This window comes from Mustelus asterias, chromosome 18 (assembly GCF_964213995.1).
Source record: "Mustelus asterias chromosome 18, sMusAst1.hap1.1, whole genome shotgun sequence".
Lineage (NCBI taxonomy): Eukaryota > Metazoa > Chordata > Chondrichthyes > Carcharhiniformes > Triakidae > Mustelus > Mustelus asterias.
The window spans coordinates 37,892,874-37,920,625 of record NC_135818.1 but is presented as its reverse complement, the minus strand read 5'-3'; the positions used below and the strand labels follow the sequence as shown (position 1 = coordinate 37,920,625).

At 42.1% G+C, this 27,752-nt stretch overlaps 1 protein-coding gene and 1 non-coding gene across 12 annotated transcripts in view; one reads left to right on the top strand and one right to left on the bottom strand.

Moving 5' to 3' along the window:
* Positions 1 to 27,752, top strand: part of mipol1 (mirror-image polydactyly 1) — a 381,908-nt gene that overhangs the window by 337,978 nt on the left and 16,178 nt on the right. For 10 of the 11 annotated variants that reach the window (XM_078233774.1, XM_078233767.1, XM_078233765.1 and 7 more), the window contains one exon: positions 20,115 to 20,345. The exons of the other annotated variant lie outside the window; for it this stretch is intronic. In XM_078233774.1, coding sequence (XP_078089900.1) covers positions 20,115 to 20,345 — 231 coding nt within the window. The remainder of the gene's footprint in view (positions 1 to 20,114; positions 20,346 to 27,752) is intronic. 11 annotated transcript variants of the gene reach the window in all.
* LOC144507425 (U2 spliceosomal RNA) lies at positions 9,775 to 9,966 on the bottom strand. The gene has a single exon (XR_013500104.1). It is a non-coding gene; the product is annotated as a U2 spliceosomal RNA (small nuclear RNA).

Genomic DNA, 27,752 nt, shown 5'->3' with positions numbered 1-27,752 from the left:
GTGAAGAAGGCATATGGTATGCTTGCCTTTATAGGACGGGGTATAAAGTATAAAAGCCGGTGTCTGGTGATGCAGCTGTATAGAATGCTGGTTAGGCCACATTTGGAGTACTGCGTCCAGTTCTGGTCGCCGCACTACCAGAAGGACGTGGAGGCGTTAGAGAGAGTGCAGAGAAGGTTTACCAGGATGTTGCCTGGTATGGAGGGTCTTAGCTATGAGGAGAGATTGGGTAAACTGGGCTTGTTCTCCCTGGAAAGACGGAGAATGAGGGGAGATCTAATAGAGGTGTACAAGATTATGAAGGGGATAGATAGGGTGAACGGTGGGAAGCTTTTTCCCAGATCAGAAGTGACGATCACGTGGGGTCACGGGCTCGAGGTGAGAGGGGCGAAGTATAACTCGGATATTAGAGGGATGTTTTTTACACAGAGGGTGGTGGGGGCCTGGAATGCGCTGCCAAGTAGGGTGGTGGAGGCAGACACGTTGACATCGTTTAAGACTTACCTGGATAGTCACATGAGCAGCCTGGGAATGGAGGGATACAAACGATTGGTCTAGTTGGACCAAGGAGCAGCACAGGCTTGGCGGGCCGAAGGGCCTGTTTCCTGTGCTGTACTGTTCTTTTGTTCTTTGTACTGTTTCCCTTTATTTATATTGCTCGTTACCACCTCAAAGAATTTGATTAAATTTGTCAGGCATGTTTTCCCATCATAAAGCGATGCTCTGCTTGATTATATTACATATTTCCAAACGCTCTGCCATTACATACTTTATAATGGATTCTAACATTTTGCCAGTGACAGACGTCAAGCTAACTGGCTGACAATTATCTGCTTTTTGTCTCCCTCACTTTTTGAATAAGGGTTACATTGGCAATTTTTCAATGCGCTGGGACTTTTCACCATGTTATGGTCATTATTCTGCGGGGGATCTTTCACTCTGAGATTGTTTATTAAACCCGCCACATTACACATTACCAGATCCAATAGAGCCTGATCCCTAGTTGGATCCACAAAATATTGTTCTTCAAATTCTTCCTCATGTCAACTTGATTTTACCAATTCACATGAAGATTAAAGTCACCCATGATTGATATATTGCCTTTTTTACGTGCCCTCATTATCACCTGATTTATTCTCTGTCCTACATTATAGCTATTTCTTACCTCCAAACATACGAATTCGACATCTCCCAATCCAAGATCATTTCTTGCTACTGTACTTATTCAATCTCATACGAACAAAGCTACTCCTCCACCTTCCAGCCTGTCTTTAAGAAGAGTCACATACCCTTGAATATTTAGTTCCCAGCTTTGATCTACTTGTAGCCATGTCTGTGTAATGGCTATAAGATCATACCCATTAACCTCAATTTGTGCCATTAATTCATTTATTTTCTGCCGAATTCTCCGTGCATGTAAGAGTCAATAATTTTGCTTTTTTACCATTTTCTCCTCCTTCCACCCTATTTACTGCTTTTTCCTATTTATACAATCTGTCCCTTCCTGTCACACTCCTTGATTTATTTGATTTTTATTCTCACATGTATTAATATACAGTGAAAAGTATTGTTTCTTGTGTGCTATACAGACAAAACATACCGTTCATAGAGAAGGAAACGAGAGAGTGCAGAATGTAGTGTTACAGTCATAGCTAGGGTGCAGAGAAAGATCAACTTAATGCAAGGGAGGTCCATTCAAAAGTCTGGTAGCAGCAGGGAAGAAACTGTCCTTGAGTCGGTTGGTACGTGACCTCAGACTTTTGTATCTTTTTCCTGACGGAAGAAGCTGGAAGAGAGAGTATCCGGCGTGCGTGGGGTCCTTAATTATGCTGGCTGCTTTGCTAAGGCAGTGGGAAGTGTAGGAAGTGTAGACAGAGTCAATGGATGGGAGGCTGGTTTGTGTGATGGATTGGGCTACATTCACGACCTTTTATAGTTTCTTGCAGTCTTGGGCAGAGCAGGAGCCATACCAAGCTGTGATACAACCAGAAAGAATGCTTTCAATGGTGTATCTGTAAAAATTGGTGAGTAACTGACATGCCAAATTCCCATAGTCTTTTGAGAAAGTAGAGGCATTGGTGAGCTTTCTTAACTATAGTGTCGGCATGGGAGGACCAGGACAGGTTGTTGGTGATCCAGACACCTAAAAACTTGAAGTTCTTGACCATTTCTACTTCGTCCCACTGATATAGACAGGGGCATGTTCTCCACTACGCTTCCTAAAGTCGATGACAATCTCCTTCATTTTGTTGACATTGAAGGAGAGATTATTGTCGCTGCACCAATTCACCAGATTCTCTATCTCATTCCCGTACTCTGTCTCGATGTGGAGATGCCGGTGTTGGACTGGGGTAAACACGGTAAGAGTTTTAACAACACCCGGTTAAAGTCCAACAGGTTTATTTGGTAGCAAATGCGGTTAGCTTTCGGAGCGCTGCTCCTTCGTCAGATGGAGTGGATATCTGCTCTCAAACAGAGCATACAGAGACACAAAATCAAGTTACAGAATACTGATTAGAATGCGAATCTCTACAGCCAACCAGGTCTTAAAGATGCAGACAATGTGAGTGGAGGGAGCATTAAGCACAGGTTAAAGAGATGTGTATTGTCTCCAGACAGGACAGCCAGTGAGATTCTGCAAGTCCAGGAGGCAAGCTGTGGGGCTAACTGATAGTGTGACATGAACCCAAGATCCTGGTTTAGGCCGTCCTCGTGTGCGGAACTTGGCTATCAGTTTCTGCTCAGCGACTCTGCGCTGTCGTGTGTCGTGAAGGCTGCCTTGGAGAATGCTTACCCGAAGATCAGAGGCTGAATGCCTGTGACCACTGAAGTGCTCCCCCACATGAAGAGAACAGTCTTGCCTGGTGATTGTCGAGTGGTGTTCATTCATCTGTTGTTGTAGCATCTGCATGGTTTCCCCAATGTACCATGCCTTGGGACATCCTTTCCTGCAGCGTATCAGGTAGACAACGTTGGCTGAGTTGCAAGAGTAGGTACCGTGTACCTGGTAGATGGTGTTCTCACGTGAGATGATGGCATCCGTGCCGATGATCTGGCACGTCTTGCAGAGGTTGCTGTGGCAGGGTTGTGTGGTGTCATGGTCACTGTTCTCCTGAAGGCTGGGTAGTTTGCTGCGGACAATGGTCTGTTTGAGGCTGTGCAGTTGTTTGAAGGCAAGAAGTGGGGGTGTGGGGATGGCCTTGGCGAGATGTTCGTCTTCATCAATGACATGTTGAAGGCTCCGGAGGAGATGCCGTAGCTTCTCCGCTCCAGGGAAGTACTGGACGACGAAGGGTACTCTGTCTACCGTGTCCCATGTTTGTCTTCTGAGGAGATCGGTGCGGCTTTTCGCTGTGGCGCGTCGGAACTGTCGATCGATGAGTCGAGCGCCATATCCTGTTCTTATGAGGGCATCTTTCAGCGTCTGGAGGTGTCTGTTGCGATCCTCCTCATCCGAGCAGATCCTGTGTATACGGAGGGCTTGTCTGTAGGGGATGGCTTCTTTAACGTGTTTAGGGTGGAGGCTGGAGAAGTGGAGCATCGTGAGGTTATCCGTGGGCTTGCGGTACAGTGAGGTGCTGAGGTGACCGTCCTTAATGGAGATGCGTGTGTCCAAGAATGCAACTGATTCCGGAAAGTAGTCCATGGTGAGTCTGATGGTGGGATGAAACTTGTTGATGTCATCATATAGTTGTTTCAGTGATTGTTCACCATGAGTCCAAAGGAAGAAAATGTCATCGATGTATCTAGGGTATAGCATCGGTTGAAGGCCCTATGCGGTGAAGGAGTCTTGTTCGAACCTGTGCATGAAGATGTTGGCATATTGAGGTGCGAACTTGGTCCCCATGGCTGTTCCGTGTCTCTATGCCCTGTTTGAGAGCAAATATCCACTCCATCTGACGAAGGAGCAGCGTTCCGAAAGCTAATGGCATTTGCAACCAAATAAACCTGTTGGACTTTAACCTGGTGTTGTTAACACTCTTACAGTACTCTGTCTTGTCATTGTTTGAGATCAGACCCACTATGGTGGTGTCATCAGCAAACTTGAAAATCGAGTTGGAGGGGAATTTGACTACACAGTCATAGGTGTATTAGGAGTATAGTAGGGGGCTGAGAATACAGCCTTGTGAGGCACTGGTGTTTGAGGATGATCGTGGAGGAGGTGTTGTTGCCTATCCTTACTGATTGTGGTCTGTGGGTTACGAAGCTGCAGTCGCAGAGAGAGAAGCCGAGGCCCAGGCCACGGAGTTTGGAGATGAGTTTCGTAGGAATAATGGCGTTGAAGGCTGAGCTGTAGTCAATAAGTAGGAGTTTGACATAGATGTCTTTGTTACTTAGGTGTTCTAGGGTTGAGTGCACGGCCAGGGAGATGGCGTCTGCTGTGGACCTGTTACGGCGATAGGCAAACTGTGGTGGAGCCAGGCAGTCCGTGAGGCTGGAATTGATTCGTGCCATGACTAGCCTTCATAATGATAGATGTCATTAGAATAGTCATTAAGACACGCTGCCTGGCATTTCTTTGGTACTGGGATGATGATCGTCTTCTTGAAGCAGATAGGGACCTCAGATTGTTATACAGAGAGGTTGAAGATGCCTGCGAATACCCCTGCCAGCTGATCCGCGCAGGATCTGAGTGCTTGTCTGGATACCCCATCTGGGCCAGTCGCTTTCCGTGTGTTGACCTTTGAGAAGCTGCTCTGACATCTGCAATGGTGACCTCAGATACAGGTTCATCCGAGGTTTCCAGGGTGGCGGGTGTGCTCTCGCTGTCCTCTTGCTCAAAATGGGCGTAGAATGCATTGAGCTCATTAGGGAGGGGTGCGTTGGAGCTGGCGATTTTACATGCCTTCATCTTGTAGCCTGTTATGTCTTGCAGACCTTGCCATAGTCGGCGGGGGTCCATGTGGCTAACCTGAAACTCTAGCTTAGTCCGGTACTGTCTTTTGGCATCTTTGATGGATCTCCTTAGATTGTGCCTCCTTAGATCCTGGATGCCATTGCCTAAATACCTGACATATCCTTTTGCTTTCTCTACTTCCCTGGTTATGTGATTTGGAAGAACACTGATCCCAGCACAGTTCAGATGGAAACCATTCCGAAGGTACAGCCCCTACTTTCCCCAGTACTGATGTCAGTGCTCCACAACCCGAAGCCCACTTCTCCCACATCAGTCTTTGATCTATGTATTCATCTCTCTAATTTTATATACCTTATGCCAATTTGCATGCAGCTCTGGAAATAATTCAAACATTACCTTCGAGGTTCTGTTGTTTAATGTAATGCCTCGCAGGGGCAAAAGTAGTACAGAGACCCTCTCTGGAGAGCAAAGTTGCACATTAATTCTACTGCAGAGGATTTAGAGGTGAATTTCAATTGTGCAGTCCACATTTATTAATTTTGAAAATGCAAAGTCCCTAAGTCAAGCAGTTTCTTCTGGTCCTGTTGTGTTGAGTGCAGACAGTCTCCACTGAGTCTGTGGATTGGGCACTCTTCTATGATGTGGTGCAAAGTTTGCTCCCATCCACTGGTACATAGAGGGTTGACACTCATGCCCATCTGTAGAGGTTGGCCAAGCAGGGACCATGGCCAGTTCTGGACCTGTTGAGGGTGAACCACTCTTTTCTTGGAAGGTTGAAATCAGGCAGCTTTTGGGTTGGGTTTGAGGCCAGGTTCTTGTTTGTCGTGTCCAGAGATTCCCATTCACTTCTCCAGGTGGGATTTTTGTTTGGTTTTTCCAGATCAGTTGTCTTGATGGGAGTCATACGTTGGGTGGGTTGAATAGATCAGCGTGAAGTGGCGGTTGGGGGGCATTGCAAACTTTTTATACATTTTGTGGACTGTTATAAGTCGGCGGATATATGGAGTGATGTTCGCCAGGACAGGGAGTCAAGTGAGTATTGTTGAGCATAGCGTTCCAATAAAGAGGTGCTTGGTAGTATTTAGCTGTCAACTGTGTGCATGTGTGTTGATCTTGACCTACAAAGACACAGTAGTCCACTACTGAGTATGAGAGTGCACGTGCTGAGGTTTGGAGGGTAGTCGTAGCTGCACCCCACGTTGAGTCGGCTTATTTGGCAATCAAGTTGTTTCTGAACTTGACCTTGGCTGTAGTTGTTTTTAGGTGACAACTTCAGGAAGAGACCAGTGTGCCAATGGGCAGCTGTGTGGTCAAGGAACACAGCACCTGTCTTCTTGTTTTTCTGAAAATTGTTTTCAATGCAAGTGGAAACAGCCAGTACCTCTTCCCCTGTGCTACGGTCCTTGCGGAAACCAGCTTGATATGAGTATCCTGCAGGCAAATGATATCAGTGGAGTGTTGAGTAGCAAGGACTTTGATGAGGCTTCGCTTGGCTTGGCTGCTGACAGGTCCTCAATCCCGAGTTGGGAAATTCAGAGACAGGCCCTACTGCAATGTAATCTTGGGGTGGTTTTTTATTGTTCCTTTCAGTTTTGGAACTTTGACTAGGATTCCTTCTGTGGACTCTTTTTATGAAGCTTCCTTTGGAATTTAGTCTGCTAGTAGGATCCTTAGCTCCCCCAGGAAAGCCTGGGTATGAGTGGGGGTGCGACATGAATGCCCATTGCTCCCCAGCAGTCTACACAAAAAGGCAGATGAATATGCATGTTGAATGCTACATGTATCAGCAGACCAACCAGAAAGCCTGCAGTCAACGTGAAGGAGAATGGACGACCCAGGCACCAACGTGCCTCGGGTAAGAGCTTGAGGTCAAATGTTTCCAGCATGGAAATGGTACCAACTCCATGAGAACATTGGGATCAATCACTGATGCAGTGTCTGATGACTGATGTCCCAGTTTCTATTGCAGCACAAGTAGAAGTCTTCAATATATGGATACTGCAGAGGATGCTTAGACTTGAAGTCATCTGAGCTCAACTTGGTGTCAGATAATCTTAGACTGCTCAGAGGCAAGCTTTACTTGTTGCTATGAAGGCTCAGATTGCGGCCATCATGGCTGCAAATATTAGTGCTCAAAGAGTCAACCAGTCTGACAATCTTTTCGCCACACATTGCTTAGATTGCTGACATGCCACCCAAGGCATAGCAGTGGCAGTGACGGCTGCCACCCATGCTGGTACAGTGCAAAGCTGGATCTACTAGGGCCAGAATTGTTCAAGATTGTCCTCAAGGCCATCTGCAGACTCCAACACTAAAACTGAAAAGATTTCAATCATCCATGCTGCAGCCACTAGAGAGGAGCAGAAGGATAGACATAAGTCACACGCTATGCCAGTGTTTGATTTCCAAATTTATTTCAGAATTCTGATTTTGTGATGGCTGTAATTTCAGCATTGTGACCAACATATCATAATAGAGGGAAGGTAAGGTGTAGCACTGTTGATGAATAGGGAATCTTGAGTTTTGTTTGTCAGACAGCCAGACCAAAAAAGCGGACCTGTTGGTTGTCTTCTTCTTTCCTTCCTTCTTATCCTCCTTGACTGGTTGCTGTATAGTTGATGGCAAGGTCTGTGCCCTCATGATGGTGAGGTTGTGCACCATGTAGTAGATCATGTCAAATATTGGTGCATGCATTGCTCTATATAGCAGGATTCCTCCAGCTTGATCTGACAATGGAAGTATTGTTTAACCACCCCAGTGGTCTGCTTTATCATATTTTGTGTGACAGCACGGTTTTCATTATCTGCTTTTGTTTCATTTTATGCATGCTACCCCATTTGTGTCTAGGCTGCGCATCTGATTCATCAGCCTTGTGGTCATGAGTTGGCAATTGTTGCCCAGTAGTTACCCTGAATTGGCTTGGTGGCTCAAATGTAGATGATACAATAGATGCTACAACATGAAAGCATTATGATTGCTGCCAGGAAATCAGCATATCATTGACCTGCATGATTCGCTGAGTGTGATCGCACACCAGCTGGACATTGAGACGATGGAATACCTTCAGATTGAATTACATCGTTTTTTCATTAATCTGTGAGATGTGAAGTTTGCTGGAAAGGCCACCGCTTATTGTCTATCCCTAATTGCCCTTAAGGAGATGTTGGTAAACCATCTTCTTGAAATGCTGCAGTCCATATTGTGTAGGTACATCCATAAAGCTGTTAAGGGAAAAGTTTCAGAATTTTGGCCCTGCCCACACCAAAAATTGACATGCATCACCTGCAAAGTATTTGTATGTGGCCAGCACCAGAGAGAAGCATGCAATTTTCACAGAGCCCTGTGCTCACTTTGCCTGTTTAACTCTGGCAAAAGAGATTAAGATATATTCTGTTCTCTTAATATTCAGAGCCTCTATGACTTGCTTTATGCAGCTATAGACAGCAAAGTGGTGGTGCTGCTCCAGCCTGAAATGAATCAGATGAGTAAAAGTACATCGTCATGACCATCTTCAGAACCACTCTGCTCCAAAGGTGTACTTGTGGCTCTAACAGGCGGCGGATTTCAGTGTGGATTTCATTAGTCAGACAGAGACATCTGTTGATTTGATTTGATTTATCATTGTCACATGCATTAACATACGGTGAAAAGTATTGTTTCTTGCGTGCTATACAGACAAAACGTACCATTCATAGAGAAGGAAATGAGAGAGTGCAGAATAACTAGAGTATAACTAGAGTATAGAGAAAGATCAACTTAATGCAAAGTAAGTCCATTCAGAAGTCTGACAGCAGCAGGGAAGGAGCTATTCTTGAGTCGGTTGGTACGTGATCTCAGACTTTTGTATCTTTTTCCCAAAGGAAGAAGGTGGATGAGAGAATGTCCGAGCTGCGTGGGGTCCTTAATTATGCTGGCTGCTTTGCCGAGGCAGTGGGAAGTGTAGACAGTCAATGGATGGGAGGCTGGTTTGCGTGATGGCTTGGGCTACATTCATGACCTTTTGTAGTTTTGCGGTCTTGGGCAGAACAGGAGCCATATCAAGTTGTGATACAACCAGAAAGAATGTTTTTTATGGTGCATCTGTAAAAGTTCTCGCATACGGTATAATAGGAGAATTGCTCCTTGGACTGGGCTGTTATGACCTACTGATGAGAGTCCTTCACCCTGTCTGCTTGGGTAGGGCAAGTGTTGCATGTTAAGCTCTTTTTCTAAAAAAAAGAGATGAATAGCCAAATCTCATGCTTCAGTTCAGACACACCATTCAATCATGATATAGAATGTTGTGTCAGATTTCCCCAAGAAAAGGGAATGAATGTAAGTATTATTCCAAATGGACAATGTTCTCCACTCGCAACTATAGAGAACTTCTTCCTTTAGCTTCTGTTTCTCTTTTTTTCTGTCCACTGTCAGATTCTGATATAATGGCATTCATTCAGGATAGTGGTGGACTAGCCAAGACATGTTTTCCTGTGATCAGCCATGCTTATACAGTAATGAAAACATGTTTGCTAAAAGGTAGATTCAACTGGATTAAGACAAAAATGTGTTCCCACGGCTACCTGAAAACAAGAACAGTTACAGATTGAAATTTGAGGGATGATTCCGTACCCTTGGCAAAAATGAAGGCATGTTCATTGCAATCCTATGATCCACTGACAACATGGCAAGAGAGCTAAATTTGATGGATTCAGCAAGTTAAGTTCATTAGAAAAATTTGAATGCCTTTTGCATTTCTACAACCTCAGGAAGCATTATGAATGAATGGGAGCAGACAATCAAAGTTGCATAAGCTCTGGAAAGGCTATTTTTAAAAAAAATTCAATCAAATCAAGTCCAATTCAGAGTCTCAACAAGTGAGACATTCCCGATCCAAGCTGACATGACAGGGCTCTCACCTCCTGTATTGGGCTTGATCGACATGATCCAAGCTGATTGGAGTAGGCATAGCTCCTCCTCCAAGGCTTGATCTCATTTGCATCTTAGCCAAAAGGCTGAAATGCCGCTTTTAAAAATTGCTTCAAATGAAGCTAAAATGTAACCTAATGACTTCAACCAAGTACAGCATGTCGATACTATACTTGATCTTAGCCAAAAGGCCGAGAAACGATGCATGCTCTGGAAAGGCTATTGTTTTATTTGAATACAGCGGTTTTCTTCTGCTGCATTGAAGAGCAGTTATGCTAAGTAAGCAAGAGAACATGGTCAGAACTACCCCTTCTAATGATGTTTGTTTGGGTGTTCTCCTGGCAAAGGTACAGCAGAGGAAATATGCTTTATTTGGGACTGAGGGGAATTCTGTATGCAATGTGCAACACGTCTAGCAGATGTGGCTGACGGTCAATACTGTCTCCCTGCCCAGAGCTGTGGGAGCAGATAACTCCGCTCTCAGTTTTATGATATGCATGATCCTGACAGTCATTGACCATTTTAGTAGTGGGAAGCAGGGAGGTTACATGTGTCTTTGCAGCAAATGATTTGATTTGATTTATTATTGTCACATATTAACATACAGTGAAAAGTATTGCTTCTTGCACACTATACAAAGCACACCGTTCATAGAGAAGGAAACGAGAGAGTGCAGAATGTAGGTTTACAGTCATAGCTAGGGTGTAGAGAAAGATCAACTTAATGCAAGGTAAGTCCATTCAAAAGTCTGACAGCAGTAGGGAAGAAGCTGTTCTTGAGTCAGCTGGTACATGAACTCAGACTTTTGCATCTTTTTCCTGACGGAGGAAGGTGGAAGAGAGAATGTCCGGGGTGCATGAGGTCCGGCTGGGGAACACACAGATTTGCTTCTTTGGCACACAGTCTTCTACGCACTTACTAATGAAGTCAGTTACTGTCGTGGCGTACTCGTTCAGGCTGGTTAGTGTTTTTAAATACTGACCAGTCCACTGACTCCAAGCAGCCCCATAAGAGATCATCCGATTCCTCAGACCAACATTGCACGACTTTCTTTGATGGATTCTCCCGCTGGCACTGTTATGCATCTAGCTCTCTGCTGAATTAAAGTGTAGAGCCAATTGTTTCGGCCAGGTATGTGCATTCAAGCCTGCACATATGGGTCATGGCATCATAATGGGCATGACGAATTGGGCCTTGCTGACTTGACCTGCCTGCTTTCCTCATTTTTTCCAGTACCACTAAAGACATGAAATATTGTAGCCAGGATGATTTCAAAACTAAATCCAACATTAAATCTAGTGAAAACGTCACAGATTTCACATCTGTGACATGACGATTCTGATGTTTGGAAAGAATGCCAAGTCCTCTTATTGCCAGTTGTCCATGGGGAAAATATTGTTTGTTGCTTTGGTACACAATGCATTAGTCACCTCCTTGATACATTGATGTACCGCAGATTGGTTCATGTTCCCTTGGAAGCCTGGAATGAGCCTGAGGCATAAGAGTTAGAATGTGATTTTTGGTTGCCACTGGCAATGTGTGCTTGTAATGAAATTTGGATGTAGGTCAGATTGCGGCATGGTGAATCTTGACTTACACAGCTTTTCTAGCACAAATCGGGTTAATGATTCCTCTGCCTGTCATTTCTATCAACAGTGGTGACAGCCTCCTTTTGTCCAATGCCAGTTCCTAGAGACCCTCCATTGCTCCTCTCTTTCATATAGAAAACATAACTGAAGTGGAAATCACAGAGAAGCCCAATGTGAACATTTTCAGAATTAAGCAAAATATGGTCAGAACCAGTGGCACAAGGCCTTCTCACCGATTGAGTAGGCAAAAAGGTTTTTAGAATCCTGACATGAAGCTGACAAAATATTCTTCAAATCTATTAAAATCTTTCACTTAGACCATCTTCCTAGAATAATCTGATTGTAATGTGACACAAAGGTTGATTGATAGGGAGCAACTCATACTTGCCACTTATGGTATTTTCTGTTAGAAGTAATGTGGGCATGGGGAGGCATGTTATACTGAGATGGCCCTTTGGGTAAGATCAAATGTTGGTCGGATCAAGCCCAAGATGGGGTGCAATGCCTTTTCTTGTCAGCTTAGATCTTGTCAATCTCTCTTGTGAAACCATGAATTGGATTTTTTTGAACTTGGTTTTTGGAGAAAGCAAGAAGATGGAATCGGGCTTGTCTGGTCTACTCCGAGCATTGCCTTTGTAACTTTAAAACTTTGTAACTTTATTTTTTTAATGCTGAGATGGAAATGATGGCCATGCCTGGAATGGCATATTTGCATCTATGTAGTGAGCTCCTAGTGTCCAACATCACTATGGATAACACAAAGGTGTGTGAAAGTGTGCAAATTATAATACGTTTGGTGTGATTTTTTTATGTTTCAGAAGAATGTTTAAAAATTCAGCTTTATGCTGCAGGTAGTTGGTGTGTCCGGGAAAACAGAGAGCAGAATAATTACTAATTTTAGCCATGTGGTATGTACTTAGGATGGAGCTAATAGATTTTTGTTTATAGATGAAGATCTCTATTGGGGTTTTTGATTAGGTTGATTGACAGGGTTATGTGATGTGATTAATGGGAGGATCTAGGTCCATAGAAGGAAAAAAACAGCTTTTCAGTTCTGTTGGGGTTTGTTTGTAGACAGAGTTATACAAGCTGCTCTGAAACACTTTTTCTCTCTCTGAAAGTTTCAAGAATGTCTACACTCACTATGGCAAGTATATTTATGGGTGCTAATTGTATTTAAAGTGACATTGTAAGTCTGTAAGAGGAATGTTGCTTATTTGGAACTGAAACAGTGATTAGTTAAAAATTAAAGTTGTTTCCTTTCATTTTTAAAGATTGTTCGACTGTTAATAGTTAAACTGCTTCATTTGTTGGAGTTATAGTTAAACTATGTTATCAAATAAAGTTTTACAATAAAGGATCCCTAATTTGTCAGTGAAATAACTCCTGGAGCGAAGCATCCTATCCTCACAAATTATGCCAAAATAGAAAAATTGTTGGGGTCTAGTCTGGCTTCATAATATACCTTGGGGTTCTGGTCCACTACCCTAACAGAGGGTTTTAAAGATTGAGGTGGAAAAGTCAATGCATCAGATAGGGAGATCGATTCCATAAGCTAAGAGGCATTAAGTACATTTTTTAAAAGTCAGCACTTGAGTCAAGCCCCCATGCTGCCAGTCACTCTGTACCACACCCATTATCTGGCCATTCTCATTCTTCAGTGAAAACTAGAGATGCGGTCAAAATTATTTAATCATCTCGGTCAGGGCATTTTTTTACAGAAGCTACATCTCCTGCCATAGAATCATGGAATCATAGAATGGTTACAGAAAGAGGCAATTTGGCTCATTGTGTTCATGCAGACTCTCGAGAAAAGCAACTTGCCTAATCCCACTCTACCTTTTTACCATAGTCCTATAATTACATTCACTTCAGATAATTATCCTATTCTCTTTTGAAGACCTCAGTTGAATCTGCCTTCACCACACTCAGGCAGAGTATTCCAGATTCTAACCAGGCGCTGCATAAAAACGTTATTCCTCATGGCATTGTTGCTTCTTTTGCCAATCACTTTAAGTCAGTATCCTCTTGTTCTTGAGTCTTCTCCCAACAAGAAATTGTGGGAACATCTAAATAATATTATTTTTCTGAGAACCTCTATCAAATCTCATCTTAATCTTCTCCAAGGAGAACAGCCCCAGCTTCTCCAATATATCCCTCTAATTGAAGTCACTTATTCTTGGAACCATTCTTGTGAATTTTTTCAGTACCCTCTCGAATGCTTTCACATCTAACCTAAAGTGTGGTCCCGAGAATTGGACTCAATATTCCAGTTGAAGCTGAACCAGGGTTTTATACAGGTTCATCATAATATCCTTGTGTTCTGTATTTATAAAGCCAAATGTTGTCATTATGGTCAAGTGGGAAATGTAACATGGTATGTATTCCTCACTGACCCTTCAAATCATTACTTCCCTCTCAAGCATCTTACTCCAATTCTGTATGCTCATTTTTCAAGTACAAATTCATGACTCCACTCACACCCTGCATAAAAACAAGAAATCTGGGAACATTTAAATATCTTTCTTCATCAGCATATGAAAATGAACGTTCATGAGCATTTTCAGAGATCGCACATATCTATGGTGGCACAGTGATCAGCACTGCTGCCTTACAGCACCAGGGACCCGGGTTCAATTCCAGCTCGGGTCACTGTCCATGTGCAGTTTGCATGTTCTCCCTGTGTCTGCATGGGTTTCCTCTTGGTGCTCCAGTTTCCTCCACAGTCCGAATGACATGCAGGTTAGGTTGATCGGCCATGCTAAATCATCCCTTAGTGCCAAGGAGACTAGCAGGGTAAATACATGGCGTTATGTGGATAGGGTCTGGGTGAAATTGTTGTCGGTGCAGGCTCAATGGGCCAAATGGCATCCTTCTGCACTGTAGGGATTCTAGGGACAAGGGATCTCCATCCATACTTGTGACAGTTAGGTCTGTTTATAGTATTTCATGTTGTGCAGAACTGCAGTACAACTCAGCAGTCCCAATAATTATTTCTGAGAGGATGGCAGAATGCACTTGATGCCAGAAAAAAGATCAATAAAGGATCCTTCATGTATCCTAGCTGTTTCTTTCAGCTATGTCCTGGTAAATTGCCTAGCTGTGCATTACACTTTGATTAGCACTCCCATGAGCGGCTCGGGGCTGAATTAAAAAGCAGAACAACAAAGGTAATAATCTCAGGTTTACCTGAGCCACAAGCAGATTGACATAAATTAAATAAAATCAGAGTAATAAATGTGTTGCCCAAAGATTAGTGTGAGAGCATGGGTTTTAACACATGGGCCATAGGCTGCTTGCACCAGAACTGGAGAAAGGGGGAGTTGTACCACTGGGGACTGCCCTCATTTGAATCCTGTTGGGATCATTGTCCTGGTGAATTGTATAAATAGGGCTGAGTGAGGGGGGAGGTTTCACATGAGGATTGATTTAGAACATTAATGAGAAAGGGCAAGACAACAGTGCACAGTAATGATACAGGCAGTGTCAACCAGAGTATGACAGGAAGAGACTGAGGGCCCATGTTTACCATCACGTTGTGCCCGTTTTCGGGCGCTAAAACTTGGTAAAGTCAGGCATGAGGTGAGTAGCGCGATCTGCGCCTGCCTCCGCACCAGTTCCCCTTTTACCAAGGCCCTAAAATGGCCGCGAACGGGACCATGCCCGAAACAGGCGCGACAGCCATTTAAATGCATAAATGGGCTGCACACCCAACTTTACTGGCACTTCCCCCTTTACCACCACGTTCGCCCATCCGGAATCGGCGCGAAACAGACATTCTCCATATAAGTCCGATTCGGGCGCTCCAGTTAGTGAGGCGGTAGGTGCCTAGCATCCAACAGCTCTCTGCTTGAGATCGGTGGGAGGGGCAGGGGGGGGTCTGTTGCCAGTCTGCCGGAGATCAGTGGAAGGAAAGGGGGACCTGCTGCCACTCTGCCTGAGATCAGTGGAGGGAAAGGGGAGTCCGCTGCCACTTTGCCTGAGATTGGTGGGGAGAAGGAGGGGAAGGGGCCCGCGATCGGTCTGGGTGGGGATGGGGGGATGTCTGTGGGGGCAAGGGAGAAGCATAATTCGGCCCAGGAGGGATGTGGCAGGGGAGCAACATTCTATCTTTTGTTTTTCTGCGCATGCGCAGTTTGAGGCGCCGATTAGAGCTGCAAGGTTTCAGGCATGTTAATCCCTGCTCACAGACTTCTGCAGCAGGATTCGGACTCGCTGATATTTTTTCAGGCAAACTGCACATGGGGGCTCCTCAGAACAGGTCTAAAAGTCGGATCTGAAACATTCCCAGTTTCAAGCCTGCCCAGGACCTAGAATCAAAATGGTAAAATAGGGCCCTGAGTGTACAAACATAAGAGATCACAAGTAAATAAGGTCAAAGTAGGGGAAAATGGTAAAATCACAGAATGAAAGGCTATTTATTTTAAGGAATGCAGCATTCATAACAAGATGGATGGATTTTGAGCAAGAATTGAAGTAAATAAGTATGATAGCTATTACAGAGGCATAGTTGCAAGGTGGACAAGGCTGAAAACCGAATATCAAAGGGTATTTGAAATTTTGAAAAGATAAGAAGAAAGAAAAAGAAGGTGGGTAATTACTAATAAAGGATGTGATTGGTATCATAGTGAGAAATTATCTTTGCTCAGGAGATCATGATGTGCAATCAGTTTGGGTGGAGCCAAGAAATAACAAGGGAAAGAAGTCATTGGTGGGAATAGTTTATAAGCCCTCTAACAGTTGGATAGAGTATAAATCAAGAAATAGTGGGAAATTATAAGAACAATACTACAATAATCATGGGTGGTTTTAATCTTCATATAAGTTGGATAAATAAAATCGGGGAGTTGTGAGTATCACATACCCCACCATCCCGCTAGTCCACTGATAAATCAATACTGCTCTGTGTTGCATGTTGAATGCTACTTGGAGAAAGCATTGAGGGTAACATGGACTCAGAATGTACTCTGGCTGGGGGACTTTGAAGACTGCTAACTCAAGACTGGGCAACCATGAGGTGCTTTGGGCCATCAGCAGCAGCATAATTGTACTCAGCCACAGTGTGTAACCTCATGGCCCAGCATATACCCCCATCTATCATTATCATGAAGCCAGGGAATCAACCCTGTTTCAATGAAGAGAGCAGGAAGGCATGCCAGGAGCAGCACCAATCATATTTAAAGACGAGTTGTCAATCTGGTGAAACTCAAACACAGGAGTGCTTGCATGCCAAACAGTAAATGGTCGTCAGAGTTAAGCAATTCAACAATCAACAGATCTGATCTATGCTCTACAGTCTTGCTACATCCAGTCGTAAATGGTGGCAGACAAAACTCACTGGAGGAGGAGGCTCCATAAATATCCCCACCCTCAATGATGGGCAAGCCCAACACAAGAGCAAAAGTTAAGACTGAAGCATTTGCAACAATCTTCAGCCAAAAGTGCGAGTGGATGATCCATCTCGGCCTCCTCCGGTGGTTTCAAGCATCGCAGGTGCCAACCTTCAGCCAGTTCGGTTTACTCAATATGATATCAAGAAAAGGCTGAAGACAATCAATATTGCAAAGTTTATGGGCCCTGACAATAGTCCAGCAATAGTACAGAAGATTTGTGCTCCAGAACTTGCCACTCCCTAGCCAAGCTGTTCCAGTAGAACTACAACACTGGCATCTCCCCTACAATGTGCAAGTTTTCCCAGAGTAAGTCCGGTACACAATAAGTAGGACAAATCCAACCCAGTCAAATGCCACCCCATCAGTCAACTCTCAGTGATCAGTAAAGTGTCATCAACAATGCTTAGCAGTAACCTGTTTATTGATGTTCTGTTTGGGTTCTGTCAGGCCACTTAGCTCCTGACCTCATTTATAGTTCTGGTTCAAGCATAGACCAAAGAACTGACTTCCAAAGATGATGCAAGAGTGACTGCCCTTGATATCAAGTGTGGCATCAAGGAGCCCTAGCAAAACTGGAGTCAGTGGGAATCAGGGGGAAAACTCTCCACTGGATGGAGTTATACCTAGCACAAAGGAACAGTATAAGAAAATCAAGAGGTAATAAGGAGGGAGAAATGTTTTTTAAAAATCACAATCACTAGAGAAGAAGTATTAGGAAACTAATAGGACTAAAGGCTGACAAGTCCCCCAGACCCTATGGCCAGCATCCTAGAGTCTTAAAAGAAGTAGCTGCAGAGATAGTGAATAGTTGCAATCTTCCAAAGTTTCCTTGATTCTGGGAAGGTTCCAGTGAATTGGAAAATGGCAAATGTGTCATCTCTGTTCAAGAAAGGAAGGAGAAAGACCAGTTAGCTTAACATCAGTCATTGGGACAGTGCTAGAATCCATTGTTACATTTACAAAATCACAATCCAATCAAACAGTGTCAGCATGGTTTTATGAAAAATAAATTGTTTCTGACAAGTTCCTTAGAGTTACCTGAGCATGTAACAAGCAGGGTGGATAAAGGGGGACCAGTAGATGTAATGTATTTATATTTTCAAAAGCATTTGATAAAACGCTACATAAAAGGTTACGACACAAGATAAGAGCTCATGGTGTTGGGGTTAATAATATTAGAATGTATAGAGGATTGGCTAACAGGAAAAAGAGTCAGGATAAATGTGTGATTTTTATCTTGACAAACTGTAGTTAGTCAAGATGAACTACATCTTGCATTGGGTCCGACCGCCCCGGACCTTGCGTCGGGTTCAAGCATAGACCAAAGAGCTGACTTCCAAAAATGATGCAAGAGTGACTGCCCTTGATATCAAGTGTGGCATCAAGGAGCCCTAGCAAAACTGGAGTCAATGGGAATCAGGGGGAAAACTCTCCACTGGATGGAGTTATACCTAGCACAAAGGAATAGTATGAGAAAATCAAGAGGTAAAAGTGAGGGAGAAATGTAAAAAAAAATCACAATCACTAGAGAAGAAGCATTAGGAAACTCAACATTAGATTAAATGTTGAGGCCTCAGCTATTTACAATCTATATTAATAACTGGTTGGGGGGACCAAGTGTATTATAATCAAATTTTCTGATTATACAAAGATAGGCAGAAAAGCAAGATGAAGACACAGTCTGCAAGGGTTATAAATAGGTTAAATAAGTGGCAGGTGGAGTATAAGATGGGAAAATGTGAGGTTGCCCACTTTGGTGGGAAGAATAGAACAACAGAATATTAAATGGAGAGATTGCAGAATGCTGCGGGTACGTGTATGTATGTACAAATGTACATCACAAATGTTAGCGTGCAGGCACAAGTAATTAGGAAGGTATTTGGCATAGGAATGTTGGCCTTTATTGTAAGGTGGATGGAGTATAAAAGTACAGCAGTCTTGCTACGCTGTTCAGGGCATTGGTGAGACCACATCTAGAATAGTGTGTGCCGTTTTTGTCTCATTACTTAAGGAGGGATATACTTGCATTAGAAGCAGCATAGAGAAGATTCACTAGGTTGATTCCTGGTATGAAGGGATTGTCTTATGAGGAAATATTGAGCAGGTTGGGCCTCAGCTCATTGGAATTTAGAAGTGTGAGAGGTGATCTTACTGAAATATACATGATTCTGAGAGACTTGACAGGGTGGAAGCTGAGATGATATTCTCCTGGTGGGGAATCTAGAAGTGGAGATGCCGGCGTTGGATTGGGGTAAACACAATAATAGTTTTAACAACACCAGGTTAAAGTCCAACAGGTTTATTTGGTAGCTACCAAATAAACCTGTTGGACTTTAACCTGGTGTTGTTAAAACTCTTAAGGGGAATCTAGAACTCAGGATCACTTTTTCAAAATAAGGGATTGCCCATTTACGATGGCGATGAGGAGGAAATTTCTACCATCAGAGGATTATTAATCTTTGAAATTCTTTTTGCCAGAAAACATTGGAGTCTGGTTTATTGAATATATTCGAGCGTGAGTTAGATTTTGGATCTATAAGGGAGTTCATGGTTACATAGAAACATAGAAACCCTACAGTGCAGAAGGAGGCCATTCGGCCCATCGAGTCTGCACCGACCACAATCCCACCCAGGCCCTACCCCCACATATTTTTACCCGCTAATCCCTCTAACCTACGCATCCCAGGACTCTAAGGGACAATTTTTAACCTGGCCAATCAACCTAACCCGCACATCTTTGGACTGTGGGAGGAAACCGGAGCACCCGGAGGAAACCCACGCAGACACGAGGAGAATGTGCAAACTCCACACAGACAGTGACCCGAGCCGGGAATCGAACCCGGGACCCTGGAGCTGTGAAGCAGCAGTGCTAACCACTGTGCTACCGTGCCGCCCATAAGGTTACAAGGGGTTCGCATAAAAGAGGCCATGTTTAGACCATGTGATCTTATTGAATAGCAAAGCAGGCTCGAGGGGCTCTGCTGCTGCTCCTATTTCTCGAGGCTCCTGCTCCTGTTTCTTCTCCCAGGAGAAAACACTTCATGTGCATATAAACACATGCATGTAAAGCCCTGTTCACATCCAATAATTTTTAATGTTCTACGGTTCTGCTTTCTCATAACAACCTGTTCATCATGTTTTGAAAATGAGCAGGAGATCATCAGATTACAAATGTACTCTTCAAACCTAACTCACATGGTATCAAACCTAACCGTTATGTGGGTAGTATGTGCATCTAAAAAGGGACTGTTCCTTTAGAGTTATGCCTTTTGTTGTCTTGGTATATATAAATGAGTATATGTAAATAATTTAAGTACACATAAATTTAACAAAGAAAAATTAACATCATATTTATTTATGTCCTTTTAGCTTACACAAGTCGTTATCTCAAGAGGCCAGTCTCACAGACCAGTTCAACATTACTCTAGGTACTTATGATGATGCATTACATGCTAGTGAGGGCATTATGTCAACCACACACCACCAAAATGAGGATCTTGCAAATCACTTACAACTGGCTGTGGCAGAGCAGACAAATATGCGGATGAAACTCCAGCAAGCCTTGGAAGCTAAAAATGAACTGAATGAGAAAGTTCAAAAGTAAGTGAATTGTTTGAAAATCTTTTAATAAATGAAAGTATACTCTCCATCTACAATTCTTCTGGTTTGCTTTTGATAATGTTTAAAACATGTTTAAAAAATAGAGAAATTATGGGTTTTCTTTTAATAGCACATGCTTTCTTAAGGACCTACTAGCACTAAAAGTAATGTTTCCAGTATATTGGCTGAGTACTCTTGCTTCTAAGTCAGCAGTTTTGTATTCAACTTCTATAACTAGATTTAAGAAAATAAGCTAAGCTTATACTACAATCTGCTGCTGAGGGCTTGCTGCATTCTCAGGTATTCAATGAATGTACAGTACTTTGGGACGTGCTGTGTCTGTGTCTCAAAGATTTTATTATTTTACTTAACTGGCTTTGTGTTCAGTTATAAACAAAGGAAAATAACCCTTCACCTGTTAGTAAGTTAGATGCTCAATGCCTTTTCAGTACAGACCTTTTTATTTGATTTTAATATTATTGTTGCACATAATTTAAGTTCAATTATTTTTTTCAAAAACTTGGGTGAAAGGTACTTCAACAGTGCAAGTACTTTTTCACCTGTTTAGGTTTTGTTTTCTGTTTTTGTGCACATATCTCTTCAATATACGCAACAGTTTGATTGAATTCTAATAGGATAGTATATAGTAGTGCTTAAGTTTAAATAATTGCTTCAATAGATTGCTTCAAAACTGACAGGTGTGATCGTTTTTGCCAAATTTTCCTCTATGCAGTGTAGACATCCAAGTGAACGAGAAATTAACATATACTAAACATGTATGCATAGGTTTTGCTGTTCCAAGTTCAGGCCTTATCGCACTGCAGAGTGGTATGTTCAGCTTATACTTGCATGTGAGAGACCTTTTCAAAAGGCCGAGAAATCATTAACAAAATACAGCGTGTTTGTCTGTATTATTTATTTAGGTTTTTTACTTACAAGTCACAGCACATACAACGTTCGGTTCAGTTATTGCTAGTTGTATGAAATGTCTGACTATGACTAATTTTCAGGTCTCTGGAACAGAGATACACCTTTCTGGAAGACCTTCACTGGGAGCCAATCTCACTGAATCAAATAATTCCTCTTTGATCAATGAATGTGTCAAACCATTCTATTCAATTCAAACATCCTACATAAAGGACACCAGTATCATTAATATAGCTGAGAGAAATTGAGTTCAACATGTTTCTTTCAATATATCTTCAAAAAATTTTGAATGATACATGAAACCTTCATGAGTACAAAGTTATTCAGAAACTTTGTGATAGATTTGAGTACAGAAGTAAAGATGTCTGGCTGCCATTGTATGGGATTTTGGTGAGACCACACCTAGGTTTTTTGTACAGTTTTGATCTAAGAAGGAAAGTACTTGACATAGAGGGAGTGCAACAGAGGTTCACAAGACTAATCCCTGGTATGGTGGGATTGTCTTACTAGGCGAGATTGAGGAAAACTGGGCCTGGGTTCTCTGGAGTCTCAAAGAATGAGTGGCAACCTCATTGAAACTTACAACATTCTTACAGGGCATGACAGAATGGATGTGGATAGGCTGTTTCCCTTGGCTGATATATCTAGAACCAGGGAACAGAGTCTCAGAATAAGCAGCAGACCAGTTGAGACTGAGATGAGCAATTTCTTCACTTGGAGGGTGGCTAATGTTTGGAAGCCTCCACCTCAGAGGACTGTGGAAGCTCAATCAGTGAGTATAATCAAGACAAAAGTCAATATTTCTCAATACTAATGACACAAGGCGATAGTGGAAAAAAATGGCATTGAGTTAGATGATCAACCGTGATCTGTTGAATGGTAGAGGAGGCTCAGAGGGCCAGATGGCCTACTCCTGTTCCTATATTCTTAGATTTGGACATATAAGAATTGAGTGACCATGTTTTGAGGATGAGGTTTATGTTGAGGGTTAGCATAGAAGAAGTGTGTTTGTTGCTGTGGCATTCCATAGTGAATAAAAAGCCTATGAATGACAAATGCAGGAAACAAAGGTTTAATGGCCTGAGAAAGCTTGCTGCTTAGTTTAACACCTCATCTGTAGTTAGGAACATAGGAGCAGAAGTAGGCCATTCGGCCCCTCAAGCCTGTTCCACCATTCATTTAGATCATGGATGATCTACCTCATTGCCAGTTTCCCACACTGTCGCTACAGCCCTTGATATTTTTATTATCTAGCAACCTATCACTCTCTGTCTTAAATATACTCAATGACTTAGCTCCCACAGCACTGTGGAATAGAAAATTCCTAATGTCATTCATAGGCTTTTTATTCACTATGGAATGCCACAGCAACAAACACACTTCTATGCTAACCCTCAACATAAACCTCATCCTCAAAACATGGTCACTCAATTCTTATCTGTCCAAATCTAAGAATATAGGAACAGGAGTAGGCCATCTGGCCCTCTGAGCCTCCTCTACCATTCAACAGATCACAGTTGATCATCTAACCCGATGCCATTTTTTGACCCTGGACCAGAATCCCAAATTACATTCAGAAGCCATACCAGACCCCAACATTTTTTTCTAATTTGGCATAAATGTGAAGATTGTTTGCTTCACTCTAGGAGTAATTCTGCTGACAAATTAGGAATCTTATATAGTAAAAACAAACTTTATTTAATAACACAGTTTAAGTATAACCCTAACAAAATGAAGTAACCTAACTCTTAACAGTTGAATAATAGTTTTAAAAAATGAAAGGAAACAACTTTCATTTCTAACATCACTGTTTCAGTTCCAAATAAGCAACATTATCTGACAGCTTTAAAATTTCATACAATTAAATACAGTTAGCAACCATAAATATACTTGCTGTAAGGGGCGTAGTCAGTCTTGAAGCTTTCAGAGAGATTTTGTGGAGAGAGCAGCTTGTAGACTTGTGTCTTTAAACCAACACCAGCCAGAACTCAAAGCTGTTTTTCCTGTTACAAACCTAGCTCCTCCCATTAACCAAATTATCACATTACCCTACATACCTAAATCTACCTTCCATTCTTTTAATCAAAAACCCCGGGAGACCTTTTCTTTTTGTAAACGAAAGTCCAGTACCTCTTTCCTAAATAAACATTAAATAGCTAAAATGAATAATTAACCTGCTGTTCCAGCATCTGAGCTGTATTCCTCCCAGACATACTGTCTGTAGCATAAAGCTGATTTTAAACATTCTTGTTAAACACACAAAAATCTATAGAAACTACTGTCATTACATTAAAATTCACCACCCTCTGAGTCAAAAAATTCTTCCTCAACTGAATCCTAAATGAACTTCCGAAACTCTGTCCCATGGTTCTAGTCCCCCTAACTTGCTAATCCTGATCTCCAACTCTGAATCTCAACACGCAGCTCCTGAGTTCAGCAAGAAAAGGCCACCAAAAATCAGCAAGTGTGGGAAAATCAATTGTTCGGCAGTGAACGTGACACTATCTTGGAAACTTGTAGTTTCTTAAAGCTGTACCCACACTTTTAAAAATCTTCAAAATCGATCACAATTCCATACTTCCAGTTATACTGGGATTCACCCATGGCCACTCACAGAATTGAAGTCTTTACAGGAAAAGATTTTTAAGATACAGCATTGCTGCAGGTCTAAATAAAAAATCAGAAGCAAAACAAGTCCTTGTTTACACTTCTTTACTTGATTGGACCATTTGCAAGCGACATCTTTGTAGAACAAAATATCGATGTGTCACCTGCCAAATTTTAAAATTCTTTGATGTTTATTTCAACCTAAGATCTAATAAAATATTGGAGAGGGCTAAATTTAATAACAGAGTCCAACAATCTGGGGAACCTGTCAATTCCTTCATAAATGATCTCTACAGGCTTGCAGAAGGATATGAATATGACAACTTCAAGTCTGAGCTCATCTGAGATGCAGTCATATCGACTGTTGCAAACAATTCACTCTCTGACCTACAAGCTGAAGATGAGCTTACTCTAGACAAGGCAAACCAGCTGGTTTGACTAAGCTACTTGAACAACAGAAGATCATCCAAAGAGAAGAAAATACAGCATGGAGAAGATACTGACCTGCAGTCTAGCTTATCAGATCACAAATCCAAGTCAGGAAAATCAATTCTAGAACCACCCAGCAGTGCAAAGCGCCCTCGCAGGAAAATCGGTGTTTTTTTTGTTAATTTTATGGGACGTGAGTGTCGCTGGCTGGGTCAGCATTTATTGCTTGTCCCTAACTGCCCTCCATTTCAGAAGACTTTGAGAGTCAACCACATTGTTATGGATCTGCAGTTACATGTAGGCCAGACCAGGTAAGGACAGCAGATTTCCTTCCCTAAAGGACATTAGTGAACCAGATGGATTTTTATGACAATCGACATGGTTTCATGGTCATCATTACACTTTTAAATCCAGATTTTTTTATTGAATTCAACTTTCACCATCTGCCTTGGCAGGATTTGATCGTGCTCTGGTTCTCTGGATTACCAGTCCACTGACAATACCACTATGCCACTGCCTTCCCTTGAGAGAGTTCTGCCCAATGTTTCCATTCTGACAGACAGGGACACTTTGGCAAACTGTGCAAGTCAAAACTCTAGCATCAACAACAAAAAACAGATGTGAGCATACTACTTAATCTTCTTGCCACAGTAACGTCCTTCCTCAGCCTCAGAGCTTCCTGAAGATTCAAACGAGAAAGGAACCACCAAGCAAACAAATACCACTTTCATCCATCCTGCAAGAAATGATCAAGAATAACAACCATGCACTATCAAACCAGCCAGTTCAACTAGGTGTGGTTTAACATTGAGCAATGGAAGAAACTGATGAAACCCATGCCCAAACACCAGTCCAACCTTGAAGCCAACAACAAGAACCAGAACGACCAGAGTCTACCACTCTCCCAATAGAACAGCAAACAAGATGTGGGAAGCTGCATAAGGTCTTCAGACCACTTGAACCTCTAACTTTAAGAGATGGGGTAGCGAGAATGTTGTTAATGTTAAAACTGTAATAGCAACAATGTTAGAATAGCATTAAGGTTGTAACAATAGGTAAATGCAAAAGACTTGTAACATTCGAAGTAAACTAAAATAACTACATCCATGGGATAAAGACTTGGGGGATAGAAACCCTACAGTGCAGAAGGAGGCCATTCGGCCCATCGAGTCTGCACCGACCACAATCCCACCCAGGCCCTACCCCCACATATTTACCTGCTGATCCCTCTAACCTACGCATCTCAGGACTCTAAGGGGCAATTTTTAACCTGGCCAATCAACCTAACCCGCACATCTTTGGACTGTGGGAGGAAACCGGAGCACCCGGAGGAAACCCACGCAGACACGAGGAGAATGTGCAAACTCCACACAGACAGTGACCCGAGCCGGGAATCGAACCTGGGACCCTGGAGCTGTGAAGCAGCAGTGCTAACCACTGTGCTACCGTGCCGCCCTACTGTGCTACCGTGCTGCCCTCTAAGGATAGGTGGTTTAGTATTGGGCCTGATAGATACAGGGTTAATGTAGGACTGAGTACAATACCGCTCACACATTGATGTAAAAAGGCACATGATCCAGTGCTAGGGTCAGTCTTGAGATGGGCAAGGATTAAAGATAAAGTCAGCTTCATACTTGTATCCTCTACCATATATTTGTACATAGTTATGCGTTGTTAATAAAGGTAATAAAGACTTGTCGTTAATATACTCAAGACTACAAAGCCTATTTCATGGTGTCTGAAGCAGGGTTATTTACTATCAATTGGATAACTTCACATTTTTCCACATATTTTATCTGCCATGTTCTTTCCCACTCAGTCTGTATGAATCGCCTTGAAGCTTCTTTGCATTCTCCTCACAATTCACATTCCTATTTAGTATTGTGTATCTCTATCAATGCAGTACTCCCTTAATATTATACTAAATTGTTAGCCTAAATTATATTTTCAGATCTTAGAGTGGAGCTTGAACCCACAATCTTTTCATTTCCAGCTGAGTAGAATCCCCTCAGACTCCAAAGAAGACTGGGGCCTTTTAGGAGGATAATTCAGATCCACAGTTTTACATGAATTTGAACAGTAGCCTCTAACTCATTCTACTTTTACCACCTCAAAATGGAAATTCAACAACAACCTATATTTATATTGTGCCTTCAACATCATAAAACATCCCAAGGCACTTCACAGGCATGTTAAAACAATATATGATATCAAGCCGCATCAGTTGTTATTAGATGACCAAAGTTTGGTCAGAAGGGGATTTTAAGGAGTGCCTTAAAAGAAGGAAGAAAGTTAGAGAATCAAAAAAAAATGAGGGATGGAATTCCAGAATTTTAGAGCTTAGGCAACTGAAGGCATAACCACCAATTATAACCATGGATGCTCACAAGGTTAGAATTCAGAGCAAATTCCAATGCATGCTTCCTGGCCTATGACATTTGTTAATTCCATGTCCTCTAAATTTACTAAGTAACCAGCCATGAGTTCCAAATCCTGTGGAATGTTTTTGTACTAAAAAAATTGAATAGCAAATTTGTATTTATCCCCTCTAGCAAATATTCTTTTCATGTTTCAAGTATTTTATCTCATTTAATTTCATTGGCGTTTTTATTTAGTTTGAATTCTAACTTCCTCTTAAGGTCAGAAAAGTTTGTTTATGCTCATGGTCAGTCTGCTAACTGTATTGTTCAAGTTTTAAAGAAACTTATTTTAATAACAGTTGTAAACTTGACAACAGCAGAGTAACTGCTATCAGCACAAAATGAAAAATGTTTTGTAGCATTCTGTGCCATTACAAGCCTGTGCTAGCAGTTTTTAGTGCTCTTTTGACACCAACTTATTTTAAATATCAACATAATACCAGCTCCAAGATACAACATAAGATCTGCACAAGGTTATTTGTCAACTACAATTTTGAAAGTGTTCCTCGAATGATTTGCAACACAAATTTATTGCCTGACAAAATCTTCTGATAGTTTTCATAGTTTTTGTAATTTATTACCAATCTCAGTAAAGTTAGTATAGTTTGATCTGTTCACTAAGAAAATAACAAATTCAAAATCAACCTTTTTTCAGTTGCAAAGTACAACAAGTATTACTTGCCATGGTTTGTATTATATTAAGAAAATGTTTGGAAAACTTTTGAAATCGTGAAAATTAACATTTTTTTCTTCAACGCCCTGTTCTAGAAAACAGCAAAAGGAATGTGTTACAAGTATTTTCAGTGAATCAGGGAACCGACAAAAGGGTTTGGTATTAATCTGCAGTATTGATTATCCACAGTCCATTAGACGATATACGAGTGTTATTGGCATAAGTGGCATGAAGTCTGAAAATTCCTATTCATAATCACGTCTGCAGCTTAGAGCTAGGAAAACCAGTGCTGTAATCTTTCTGGGGTATCTAGGGGGTTTTGCAACAATGGTGTGCCTTTGCTTCAATGTC